The sequence below is a fragment of the Bufo gargarizans genome, chromosome 2, assembly GCF_014858855.1.
Source record: "Bufo gargarizans isolate SCDJY-AF-19 chromosome 2, ASM1485885v1, whole genome shotgun sequence".
NCBI lineage: Eukaryota > Metazoa > Chordata > Amphibia > Anura > Bufonidae > Bufo > Bufo gargarizans.
Genome location: NC_058081.1, coordinates 17352689 through 17366682, shown reverse-complemented (window position 1 = coordinate 17366682; position 13994 = coordinate 17352689). Strand labels below are relative to the sequence as shown.

At 43.7% G+C, this 13994-nt stretch overlaps 1 protein-coding gene across 2 annotated transcripts in view; it reads left to right on the top strand.

The window, feature by feature from the left end:
• LOC122927090 (keratin, type II cytoskeletal 3-like) overlaps positions 1-13994 on the top strand; it is a 72572-nt gene that overhangs the window by 43002 nt on the left and 15576 nt on the right. For both annotated transcript variants that reach the window (XM_044278671.1, XM_044278670.1), the window contains exons 2-6: positions 226-353; positions 493-520; positions 5835-5962; positions 6102-6129; positions 13351-13508. In XM_044278671.1, coding sequence (XP_044134606.1) covers positions 276-353; positions 493-520; positions 5835-5962; positions 6102-6129; positions 13351-13508 — 420 coding nt within the window. In that variant the 5' untranslated portion in view covers positions 226-275. The remainder of the gene's footprint in view (positions 1-225; positions 354-492; positions 521-5834; positions 5963-6101; positions 6130-13350; positions 13509-13994) is intronic.

The window sequence follows — 13994 nt, the reverse complement described above, 5'->3', positions numbered from 1 at the left end:
CTGGGACACATGGACGCGAGCAACAATCCAGTGATTAGGAAACATCTGGAAGAGAATGCAACAAGCTTTACCCCTCTACCCCATCAGCACTAGCATTTTAGTTTTTGCTTTGGAGCCCCATCTCCACTGTGTACCAATCTTCAGAAGAATCCAGCACTCCTCATCTTGTATATGAGGTGATGTACATGTGTATATGAGGCATTTATGTATCTACTATTTATACAGGACATCCCTGGAACTCTGGACCTGTTCAAACCCAACCTCAATGGCAGAGCATGCCTCCACCATACCACCAGAACCAGCTCTATAACCCCAGGGCGATGGTGCCCCTAGGACTGGAGCTTCTTGTAGAGGTAATAAATCTTATGTGACATTCATCCCTGTACATTATTGGGTGGAATTTTTTTACTTCAATCTATGGGCTGGATGTGGGTGGGATGGAGGTTGTGGTATTAATTAATCTATCTCATGAGCCTGTTTCTTTATCTGTAGGCAGAAGAAGCTATCCTCGAGAAACAAGGTGAAAAAGTATAATCTGGATTAGGGGCATATATAGAAATCATGAGGCCCCATAGCAAAACTCAGAAATAGGCCCCCAATAAAAAGTATACTTTTTGCACTAACCTAATAAGGACATTATCAGTACATTTTATGTGCATTGTGTTTGTAATGGCAGAACTGGGTTAAAATGGCAGAACTAGAGCTAGCTGCATACAGATATAGATAGCCACCACTAGGTGGAACTAAGGAGCTTACTGCATACAGATATATACAGCCACCAGTAGGGGGAGCTTAGGAGATTCCTGCAAACAGATATATACAGCCACCACTAGAGGGAGCTCAGGTACTTACTACATAAAGATATATACAGCCACCACAAGGGGGAGCTCAGGAACTTACTGCATACATGTATAGACAGTCACCATTAGAGGGAGCTCAGGAGATTACACCCTCTAGATATATACAGCCATGATTAAAGGGAGCTCAGGAGATTACTGCATACAATATAAACAGCCACCACTAGAGGGAGCTCAGGAGATTACTACATACAGATATATACAGCCACCAGTATGGGGAGCTCAGGAGATTACTACATACAGATATATACAGCCACCACTATGGGGAGCTCAGGAGATTACTACATACAGATATATACAGCCACCAGTAGGGGGAACTCAGGAGCTTATGGCATACAGATATATACAGCCACCACTAGGGGGAGCTCAGGAGATTCTGCATACAGATATGTACAGCCTCCACTAGAAGGCGCTCTGTAGATTACTGCTTACAGATCTATACATCCAGCACTAGGTGAAGCTCAGGAGATTTTTGCTTACATATATATACAGACACCAGTAGGGCAGCTCAGGAGATTACTACATACAGATACAGTATATTCAGCTATCACTAGCGGGAGCTCAAGATCTTGCTACATACAGATATACACAGACACCACTAGGGGAGCTCAGGAGATTACTACATACAGATATATACAGCCACCACTAGAGGGAGCTCAGGAGATTACTGCATACATATATAAACAGCCACCACTAGAGGGAACTCAGGAGATTACTACATACAGATATATACAGCCACCACTAGAGGGAGCTCAGGAGACTACTGCATATAAATATATACAGCCACCACTAGGGGGGGGGGGGCTCAGGAGATTACTGCATATAAATATATACAGCCACCACTAGAGGGAGCTCAGGAGTTTACTGCATTCAGATATATATACAGTCATGTGAAAAAATTAGGACACCCTTTGAAACCATGTGGTTTTTTGTAACATTTTTAATAAAAGGTTATTTCATCTCCGTTTCAACAATACAGAGAGATTAAAGTAATCCAACTAAACAAAGAAAACTGAAGAAAAGTCTTTTCAAGATCTTCTGAAAATGTCATTCTACAAAAATGCCTATTCTAACTGAGGAAAAAGATAGGACACCCTCACATGTATTCCCTCTTAAATTGGCTCAGATCTCACACAGGTATATCACACCAGGTGCACATAATTAGTAGATCGTTACTCTGCATGTTGAATGAGGCTTGCCCTATTTAAACCTCAGACATTTAGTTTGGTGTGCTCCTGACTGTTGAAGTGAGAGTGAGCACCATGGTGAGAGCAAAAGAGCTGTCAGAGGACTTCAGAAAAAAGATTGTAGCAGCCTATGAGTCTGGGAAGGGATTTAAAAAGATCTCAAAAGATTTTGAAATCAGCCATTCCACTGTCCGGAAGATAGTCTACAAGTGGAGGGCTTTCAAAACAACTGCCAACATGCCCAGGACTGGTCGCCCCAGCAAGTTCACCCCAAGAGCAGACCGCAAGATGCTAAAAGAGGTCTCCAAAAACCCTAAAGTGTCATCTCGAGAACTACAGCAGGCTCTGGCTACTGTTGATGTAGAAGTACATGCCTCTACAATCAGAAAGAGACTGTACAAGTTTAACTTGCATGGGAGGTGTGCAAGGAGGAAACCTTTGCTTTCCAAGAGAAACATCGAGGCCAGACTGACATTTGCCAGAGATAAAGTTGACAAAGACCAGGACTTCTGGAATAATGTTCTTTGGACAGATGAGTCCAAAATTGAATTATTTGGACACAACAGCAGAGGACATGTTTGGCGTAAACCAAACACAGCATTCCAAGAAAAGAACCTCATACCAACTGTGAAGCATGGAGGTGGAAGTGTCATGGTTTGGGGCTGCTTTGCTGCAGCAGGACCTGGTCAGCTCACCATCATAGAATCCACGATGAATTCTACTGTGTATCAGAAGGTGCTTGAAGAACATGTGAGACCATCAGTTAGAAAATTAAAGCTGAAGCTGAACTGGACCATGCAACATGACAATGACCCAAAACATACTAGTAAATCAACCAAAGATTGGCTGAAAAAGAAGAAATGGAGAGTCCTGGAATGGCCAAGTCAAAGTCCAGATTTGAATCCCATTGAGATGCTGTGGGGTGACTTGAAAAGGGCTGTACGTGCAAGAAACCCCTCAAACATCTCACAGCTGAAAAAGTTCTGCATTGAGGAGTGGGGTAAAATTTCCTCAGACCGATGTCGAAGACTGGTAGATGGCTACAAGAACCGTCTCACTGCAGTTATTTCAGCCAAAGGAGGTAACACTCGCTATTAGGGGCAAGGGTGTCCTATCTTTTTCCTCAGTTAGAATAGGCATTTTTGTAGAATGACATTTACAGAAGATCTTGAAAAGACTTTTCTTCAGTTTTCTTTGTTTAGTCGGATTACTTTAATCTCTCTGTATTGTTGAAACGGAGATGAAATAACCTTTTATTAAAAATGTTACAAAAAACCACATGCTTTCAAAGGGTGTCCTAATTTTTTCACATGACTGTATATATACACAGTACAGACCAAAAGTTTTTTTATTTTCATGACTATGAAAATTGTAGATTCACACTGAAGGCATCAAAACTATGAATTAACACATGTGTAATTATATACATAACAAATACGTGTGAAACAACTGAAAATATGTCATATTCTAGGTTCTTCAAAGTAGCCACCTTTTGCTTTGATTACTGCTTTGCACACTCTTGGCATTCTCTTGATGAGCTTCAAGAGGTAGTCCCCTGAAATGGTTTTCACTTCACAGATGTGCCCTGTCAGGTTTAATAAGTGGGATTTCTTGCCTTATAAATAGGGTTGGGACCATCAGTGGCGTTGAGGAGAAGTCAGGTGGATACACAGCTGATAGTCCTACTGAATAGACTGTTAGAATTTGTATTATGGCAAGAAAAGAGCAGCTAAGTAAAGAAAAACGAGTGGCCATCATTACTTTAAGAAATTAAGGTCAGTCAGTCAGCCAAAAAATTGGGAAAACTTTGAAAGTAAGGGCTATTTGACCATGAAGGAGAGTGATGGGGTGCTGCGCCAGATGACCTGGCCTCCACAGTCACCGGACCTGAACCCAATCGAGATGGTTTGGGGTGAGCTGGACCGCAGAGTGAAGGCAAAAGGGCCAACAAGTGCTAAGCATCTCTGGGAACTCCTTCAAGACTGTTGGAAGACCATTTCAGGGGACTACCTCTTAAAGCTCATCAAGAGAATGGCAAGAGTGTGCAAAGCAGTAATCAAAGCAAAAGGTGGCTACTTTGAAGTACCTAGAATATGACATATTTTCAGTTGTTTCACACTTGTTTGTTATGTATATAATTCCACATGTGTTAATTCATAGTTTTGATGCTTTCATAGTCATGAAAATAAAGAAAACTCTTTGAATGAGAAGGCGTGTCCAAACTTTTGGTCTGTACTGTGTATATATATATATATATATATATATATATATATATATATTTATACACACATACAGCCACTACCACCACAATATATGGCTATATACAGTCCTAGTACAATAGTACCAGTTGTAGTATATACATAGTACTCACCATAGTGCCAATAGTAGCAACTGTAGTATATGTGCAGTACCGACCATAGTGCCAGTAGTACAAAAATTCTGGACCAAGTGTGGCTTCCAATATATCTCTGCAGAGCTTGCTACCCAACTTTCCCAGACTGCTGAAATCCAAATTTGCCTAGTTATGTAGTGATAAATCTCTTAGCCGGGCCACCTTGCTGTTCAGGGTCCTGGAAAAGCTGGGTGACAAGACTGTGGAGCTGTAATAAGGACTGATAAATATTAAAGGGCTTTTTTCACCCCACTAAACCGTTCTTTTTGGTTTTGTTTACTAATAATCCCTATACTGCGAGCTCTGCATACATAAGTTAAATAATCATTTTGGTTCAGTAGAATTTGATAAAAAGCTATTTTTAAAATATGCAAATTACCTTGCTACCAGCAAGTAGGGCGGCTACTTGCTGGTAGCAGCCGCATCCTCCGATCCTAATGACGCCCCCTCCGCATTGTGATTGACAGGGCCAGGGAACGGAATCGTTCTCTGCTGGCCCTGCCTGTTAGCATTCAAAATCTGGCGCATTTGAATAACTGAATCTGGTGATTAAACTGCCTTGGGAAAGGTGTTAGCACAGCATTGTAAGTGGCAGACTACCCCAGAGACCAATACAAGATGTAGCTAAGCTGGAGTCGCTACTAATACTGTATATAAATCATGGTATTCGATAGCAAAGGTCAGACTAGCCCCCTCCATTATGGCACCTGATTTAGGACAAAAGTGCTTGTTACACAGTAGCAAAGACAATGGGAAACGAATTGATAGTTATACCCCTGTAGACATGCACTGTATTGTGTACAGTTACATTTTCTTCTCCATTGCTCTCTGGTGTCAACCATTTCTCTGTAGGACAATGTATTATCCGCTGTATCAGCCGTAGTGCTCCCTAGTACTTGCAATTCCAGGCTGATCAGAAACTGGTTGACAGTAGGACATGGGAAGCCAGATCCAGTGCCCACAATCTGTTGTTATCTTTTGATATCATAGAATTTTATAATTTCACTGCAATAAACTTCAGATTAAAAAATCACCAACCAATTGTCAGAGGTGACAAAGGCCACGTTACATGGTGGTGGTTAGGGTTTCCTGCACTTGGGGCATATATTCAGCTTCTCCACCTAATTAAATACCCTGGACAAATTGGTGTACCCTGACACGGTCACCCAGCACCTGGGACACATGGACGCGAGCAACAATCTAGTGATTAGGAAACATCTGGAAGAGAATGCAACAAGCTTTACCCCTCTACCTCATCAGCACTAGCATTTTAGTTTTTGCTTTGGAGCCCCATCTCCACTGTGTACCAATCTTCAGAAGAATCCAGCACTCCTCATCTTGTATATGAGGTGATGTACATGTGTATATGAGGCATTTATGTATCTACTATTTATACAGGACATCGCTGGAACTCTGGACCTGTTCAAACTCAACCTCAATGGCAGAGCATGCCTCCACCATACCACCAGAACCAGCTCTATAACCCCAGGGCGATGGTGCCCCCAGGACTGGAGCTTCTTGTAGAGGTAAGAAATCTTATGTGACATTCATCCTTGTACATTATTGGGTGGAATTTTTTTACTTCAATCTATGGGCTGGATGTGGGTGGCATGGAGGTTGTGGTATTAATTAATCTATCTCATGACCCTGTTTCTTTATCTGTAGGTAGAAGAAGTTATCCTCCAGAAACAAGGTGAAAAGTATAATCTGGATTAGGCCTCCTGCACACGACAGTTTTTTTTCACGGTCCGCAAAAACGGGGTCCGTGGGTCCGTGTGCGCCCACCATCGCCCCCCCCTCCCTCCCTCCCTCTATTGTATTAAATCGTTGGTGGCACAGTGTGCCAACCACCATCGCCCCCCCCTCCCTCTATAGCAGTTACAACATTGGTGGCAGTGTGCGGCCTCCCATTCCCCCCCCCCCCATCATTGGTGGCAGCGGAGTTCCGATCGGAGTCCCAGTTTAATCGCTGGGGCTCTGATCGGTAACCATGGCAACCAGGACGCTACTGCAGCCCTGGTTGCCATGGTTACTTAGCAATAGTACAATTGTAGAAGATTCATACTTACCTGATTGCTGCTGCGATGTCTGTGTCCGGCCGGGAGCTCCTCCTACTGGTAAGTGACAGGTCTGTGCGGCGCATTGCTAAAGAACTGTCACTTACCAGTAGGAGGAGCTCCAGGCCGGACACAGACATCGCAGCAGCAAGCAGGTAAGTATGAATCTTCTACTGTTGTACTATTGCTAAGTAACCATGGCAACCAGGGCTGCAGTAGCTTCCTGGTTGCCATGGTTACCGATCGGAGCCCCAGCTATTAAACTGGGACTCCGATCGGAACTCCGCTGCCACCAATGATGGGGGGGAAGGGGGGAATGGGAGGCCGCACACTGCCACCAATGTTGTTACTGCTATAGAGGGAGGGGGGGGCCGATGGTGGTTGGCACACTGTGCCACCAACGATTTATTACAATAGAGGGAGGGAGGGGGGCCGATGGTGGTTGGCACACTGTGCCACCAACGATTTATTACAATAGAGGGAGGGAGGGGGGGCGATGGTGGGGGCACACTGTGCCACCAACGATTTATTACAATAGAGGGAGGGAGGGGGGGGCGATGGTGGGCGCACACTGTGCCACCAATGATATTCAAACTGGGGAGGGGGGGGGTCTGCCCCCTGCTGCCTGGCAGCCCTGATCTCTTACAGGGGAATATGATAGTACAATTAACCCCTTTAGGTGCCGCACCTGAATTGTGCCAGGCAGTGTATTCTAACTAGAAGCGTCCCCATCACCATGGGAACGCTTCTGTGTTAGAATATACTGTCGGAAATGAGTTTTCACGAAGTGAAAACTTAGATCAGAAAAAGCTTTTATGCAGACGGATCTTCGGATCCGTCTGTATGAAAGCAACCTACGGCCACGGATCACGGACACGGATGCCAATCTTGTGTGCATCCGTGTTCTTTCACGGACCCATTGACTTAAATGGGTCCGTGAACCGTTGTCCGTCAAAAAAATAGGACAGGTCATATTTTTTTGACGGACAGGATACACGGATCACGGCCTCGGCTGCAAAACGGTGCATTTTCCGATTTTTCCACGGACCCATTGAAAGTCAATGGGTCCGCGAAAAAAAACGGAAAACGGCACAACGGCCACGGGTGCACACAACGGTCGTGTGCAGGAGGCCTTAGGGGCATATATAGAAATCATGAGGCCCCATAGCAAAACTCAGAAATAGGCCCCCAATAAAAAGTATACTTTTTGCACTAACCTAATAAGGACATTATCAGAACATTTTATGTGCATTGTGTTTGTAACGGCAGAACTGGGTTAAAATGGCAGAACTAGAGCTAGCTGCATACAGATATAGATAGCCACCACTAGGTGGAACTAAGGAGCTTACTGCATACATATATATATAGCCACCAGTAGGGGGAGCTTAGGAGATTCCTGCATACAGATATATACAGCCACCACTAGAGGGAGCTCAGGTACTTACTACATAAAGATATATACAGCCACCACAAGGGGGAGCTCAGGAACTTACTGCATACATGTATAGACAGTCACCATTAGAGGGAGCTCAGGAGATTACACCCTCTAGATATATACAGCCATGATTAAAGGGAGCTCAGGAGATTACTGCATACAATATAAACAGCCACCACTAGAGGGAGCTCAGGAGATTACTACATACAGATATATACAGCCACCAGTATGGGGAGCTCAGGAGATTACTACATACAGATATATACAGCCACCACTATGGGGAGCTCAGGAGATTACTACATACACATATATACAGCCACCAGTAGGGGGAACTCAGGAGCTTATGGCATACAGATATATAGAGCCACCACTAGGGGGAGCTCAGGAGATTCTGCATACAGATATGTACAGCCTCCACTAGAAGGCGCTCTGTAGATTACTGCTTACAGATCTATACATCCAGCACTAGGTGAAGCTCAGGAGCTTTTTGCTTACATATATATACAGACAACAGTAGGGCAGCTCAGGAGATTACTACATACAGATACAGTATATACAGCTATCACTAGCGGGAGCTCAACATCTTGCTACATACAGATATACACAGACACCACTAGGGGGAGCTCAGGAGATTACTACATACAGATATATACAGCCACCACTAGAGGGAGCTCAGGAGATTACTGCATACATATATAAACAGCCACCACTAGAGGGAACTCAGGAGATTTCTGTATATAAATATATACAGCCACCACTAGAGGGAGCTCAGGAGATTACTGCATATAAAAATATACAGCCACCACTAGAGGGAGCTCAGGAGTTTACTGCATTCAGATATATACAGCCACCACTAGAGGGAGCTTAGGAGTTTACTGCATTCAGATATATATATATATATATATATATATATATATATATATATAGTACAGACCAAAAGTTTTTTATTTTCATGACTATGAAAATTGTAGATTCACACTGAAGGCATCAAAACTATGAATTAACACATGTGGAATTATATGCATAACAAATAAGTGTGAAACAACTGAAAATATGTCATATTATAGGTTCTTCAAAGTAGCCACCTTTTGCTTTGATTACTGCTTTGCACACTCTTGGCATTCTCTTGATGAGCTTCAAGAGGTAGTCCCCTGAAATGGTCTTCACTTCACAGGTGTGCCCTGTCAGGTTTAATAAGTGGGATTTCTTGCCTTATAAATGGGGTTGGGACCATCAGTGGCGTTGAGGAGAAGTCAGGTGGATACACAGCTGATAGTCCAACTGAATAGACTGTTAGAATTTGTATTATGGCAAGAAAAAAGCAACTAAGTAAAGAAAAACGAGTTGCCATCATTACTTTAAAGGGATTCTGTCACCTCCCCTAACCCAAAATCCTATTTTAAAGCAGCCATGCAGCACAGCTTACCTTGATTAGGCTGTGCTCTTTTATCTTGTAATCCATCCAGTAGTTTCTGCAAAAAATGACTTTTATTGATATGCAAATGAGTCCTGAATGTGCCCAGAGGGGCGTTTTGTTCCTCTTAGAGAGCTCAGTAACGCCCCTCTTACAGTGCCCAGCCCGCCTTCCTTGCACTGTCTAACCGCCCCCAGCCTGCCACAGCCTCTCCTCCCTCTCCTCCCCCTCCCTCACTGCCGAACGAACTCTCGCACAGGCGCAGTACCCACTGAGGGCTGCGCCTGTGCGATCAGCAGGAGACTGAGGGCAGGAGCTTCATCCTCGTCACTGGGCATGCGCCGAGCCCAGTGAGGTCCGATGCTCACTCTTCCCTCAGTCAGCAGGACACTCCTTAATAGTCGAAAAGGCCTGTAATGCCTCCTCCAACCAAACAGAGACGTCAGTGCCCTTCTTTGTCATATCAGTCAGAGGTTTAACAATGGTGGAATAGTTCAGAATAAAATTTCTATTATAGTTAGTAAACCCCAAAAACCGCATCAAAGCTTTCTGATTCTCTGGTCTGTCCCATTCCAGAACCGCCCGGACCTTTTCGGGGTCCATACGGAAACCAGAGTCGAAAGCAAATATCCCAAAAACGGAAGCTCCTGCACCAAAAACACACATTTTTCCAATTTGGCATATAATTTATTCTCCTGAAGGATTGTCAAAACCTGTCTCACATGATCCTGATGGGTCTTCAGATCAGGAGAGTAAATTAAAATGTCATCTAAGTAAACTACCACGAACCTCCCCACCAAGCGATGAAAAATGTCATTGACGAATCTCTGAAATACCGCTGGCGTGTTCGTTAACCCAAAAGGCATAACCAGATTCTCAAAATGACCCTTGTGCGTATTGAAGGCCGTCTTCCACTCATCCCCTTCCTTGATTCTGATCAGATTGTAGGCCCCTCTCAAATCCAACTTGGAGAACACCCTGGCACAAACAATCTGATCAAAAAAGTCGGAGATCAAAGGAAGGGGATACGGATCCTGGACCGTAATACGGTTCAATTCCCGAAAATCCAAACACAGTCTGAGTGATCTATCCTTTTTCTTAACAAAGAAAAAACCTACTGCCACCGGAGACTTAGATGGCCTAATATGACCTTTTGCCAAACTCTTGGCGATATACTTTCGCATGACCTCTCTTTCAGGTTGGGAAAGATTGTAAAGGCGAGCCTTTGGCAACTTAGCCCCTGGGATGAGATTAACAGGACAATCATAGTCACGATGAGGTGGCAATTCCTGAGTCTCACCCTCCAAAAAGACATCCGCAAAGTCTGAGAGTTATTGAGGTAGAACCGCAGTGGACACCCCAGAGATAGATGTGCCAAGACAATTCTCCTAACAAAACTCTCCCCAACCAATAATTTGTCTTGCCTGCCAATCAATAATTGGATTATGTTTTGTCAACCATGGTAAACCTAAGACTATAGGAGCAGGCAAATTCCGCATGACAAAACAAGAAATAAGCTCTACATGTGAATCACCCACCCTCAACTGAATACCATGAGCAATATGAGTGAGACTCCTTTGAGAAAGAGGTGAAGAATCTATTGCAAACACCGGAATCTCCCTTTCTAAAGTGCACGTACTTAGACCCAGATTTTGAAGGAAAAGAAAGTCAATAAGGTTTAGCCCAGCACCACAGTCAATGAATACCTCACCAAAAAAATTCTTGAGTCTAGCGCCACCATAGCTGGAAGGAGAAAATGAGAATTACAGGGAGCTTGCATATTTGCTTCTTCCACTACTCCATTCATGCTACCAAGAGTCAGGACGTTTTTTTTTCTTTCGTATCATCACGCAGTTTAACAAAAGGACAAGCAAAAACAAAATGGTCACTTTTACCACAGTAGTAACATAGTTTATGTAATCTCCTAAAGTTTCCTCCCCTACCTCAGAGTTATAAGTAATATCACCTTGGGCAGCAGGTGAGACAAAACCACACGCAGAAGGGATCCCTTGCATGGAGGGACCCTTACACCTCTCTCTGATACGTCTATCCAACCATATAGCCAAAGACATAGCATTCTCTAGAGTATCCGGGTACTCATGAAAAGCCAGGGCATCTTTCAACCTCTCAGATAACCCCTGACAAAACCACCCCGACTCAGTAGCCCATCTCCTAAACTCTATGCAGTAAACCTCTGCAGTATGTTCACCCTGTAATAAGTTACGCAATTTAGATTCTGCCATCGAGACCCGATCTGGGTCATCGTAAATCAATCCCAGGGCTTTGAAAAATTCCTCCACCGACCGGAGGGCCATAGAACCGGGCGGCAGAGAAAAAGCCCAGATTTGCCCGTCCCCTTTTAGCAGAGACATGATTATACCAACCCTCTGAATTTCATCACCTGACGAAAATGGACGCAGTCAAAAATACAATTTGCATGACTCTTTAAAGCGAAAAAAATCATCTGCACCCCCTGTAAATTTCTCGGGAAGAGTGACTTTAGTCTCCCCATCAATTTGACCTGCACCTGATGCCAGAACACTCTGACACTGTGTGACCGAACTACGCAGATCCGCAACCTCTAGGGATAATCCCTGCATGAGGTCAACCAGTGCATCAATTGACGCCATCACAAAGCCGCTGAATAATGGCAGTCACAGTATGGCGGGTTATAATGTCACAGTGGACAGTATCTCAGATATACAGACAACCAAATAAACAAGTGTCTAGGCGAGATGCTGGGGAATGGTAACCTCCTAGCATATCCCTGACTTCTGTCCCTATGCTGCTAAGCCCACATTCAGACCTTGATGGTAGGAATAATGTGTCCTCGTGCCTGGACTGCAAACACCCTAGAATCCCTGAGATGGTGAAAGGGGAGAAGGGGCCGAAGACACACAAAAAGACACGCAAATAACAAAAACAGAAACCAAACTTATCTGAGCTGGAAAAGACAATCCTTCCTTCCTTGAATCCAAGGCCAGACTGAATTCTATAACCCGCGCGGCCCTCTGGGAGTGAAGGCAATTTAAGCCAATGACCCCACCCAGAGCACCTGAAGGAAGGCGGATCCAGCATGATTCCAAAACAAAACAAAACAAATGGTTAGACACGTGATGCCAATCTGACAGACCTCCGCACACCGTCCAAGCAGGGCATGACACACACTTGACAAACTTTCCTTAGCAACCCATTTGTTTGTTTTACAATTTTTACATGCTGCCCCTTTAATCAGCTCTTGGAGGCATATTACATGCCCAAAAAAATAAATTTGAAAAATGTAATAAAATCAAATAAGAAAATAAATAAAAATGCCCACAATAACAGAAACAGTCGTCATCATCGCATCCCAATTAACGTGAAACTATACATATTACATATCAAAATGATCGACACAAAATAGGGATTTTTTTTTAGGGACTGAACAATTTATTTGGGTGTTTGTATTTTTAAAGAATAAGAAGCTATAGTGGAAAAGTTTTCCATAAATAAATAAAAATAAAAATAATAAAAAAAATAATTAAAAAGTCTTATTTGTCGCAAAACAAATAAAAAGTTACAACCGTTAACCACCACGTGAGCTGAATCACTAAAAAGTGCCTGGCCATTCAGACCTGTTCACGCCTGGTCACTAAAGGGTTAACTTATTATTGCCTTTCTATTTGCTAATAAGGAAAATTGCTTATTGGTTATCGCATGGAGCCTGTCACATGGGCATACACTCCACCCTCTGCTCGGCCGATCGCTTCTAACTCCTCTTTTTACGATTGGTGGAAGGTCTCAGTACTCAGACCCCGACCAAGCAAAACCTTTGACACGTGTGCAGTATGTCTCTCTATGACATATGAAAAGTTTCAAAAAAGTGCAATTACTCTTTAAGTGGTTAAGAAGAATCAGGACAACTGCTCCCCAATCCAACTAAGCCCACCACATTTCCTTTCTGCTTTGTGGAAGTAACCTGAGACATCGCTCTTCACATTCTCTAAACTTACTGAGATTATTCTTTAGCTTTCTTCAACAGATCTGGGCAAACTCTCTTCACCATACATCGGGAGTCAGAGTGCTGTGGACCAGGCTTCAATGTAAGGTTTCGAAATCCATACCAGAAGGACGTGGTGTCACTGTATGCGGAATCAGGGGGATGTTGCTGGGGAGGATACAGTCATGTAAGCTCCTGAGTGCCTTGTTTAAAATATTCTGTGTAATGTTTAGTTAATCTGTGCTGGCGCGGCAAGGAAATTTAACAAAATTTACTAGACTGAGTAGATATGAGTGGTAACTGTGGATGAGGGAATTGTGGAGATGGAGGAGGTAGTTGGAGATTCAGGAAGGGACTGTGGAGATGGAGGAGAGATTGTGGACATTGGGGAAGGGACTGTGGAGGTGAAAAAAGCTATTGTGGAGATGGAGGAAGGGACTGTGGATGTGGAGAAGGGACTGTGGAGATAGAGGAAGGAACTGTTAAGGTGAGGAGGGGACTGTGGAGGCAAAAAAAAGGTATTGTGGAGATAGAGGAGGAACTGTGTAGATGGAGGAAATGATTGTGGATATGGAGGAGGGAACTATGGAGATGGAGGAAGGCACTGTGGGGGTGAAAAAAGGTATTGTGCAGATTATGGATAGACGAGGTTAACATCACCGTTTATTTTTCC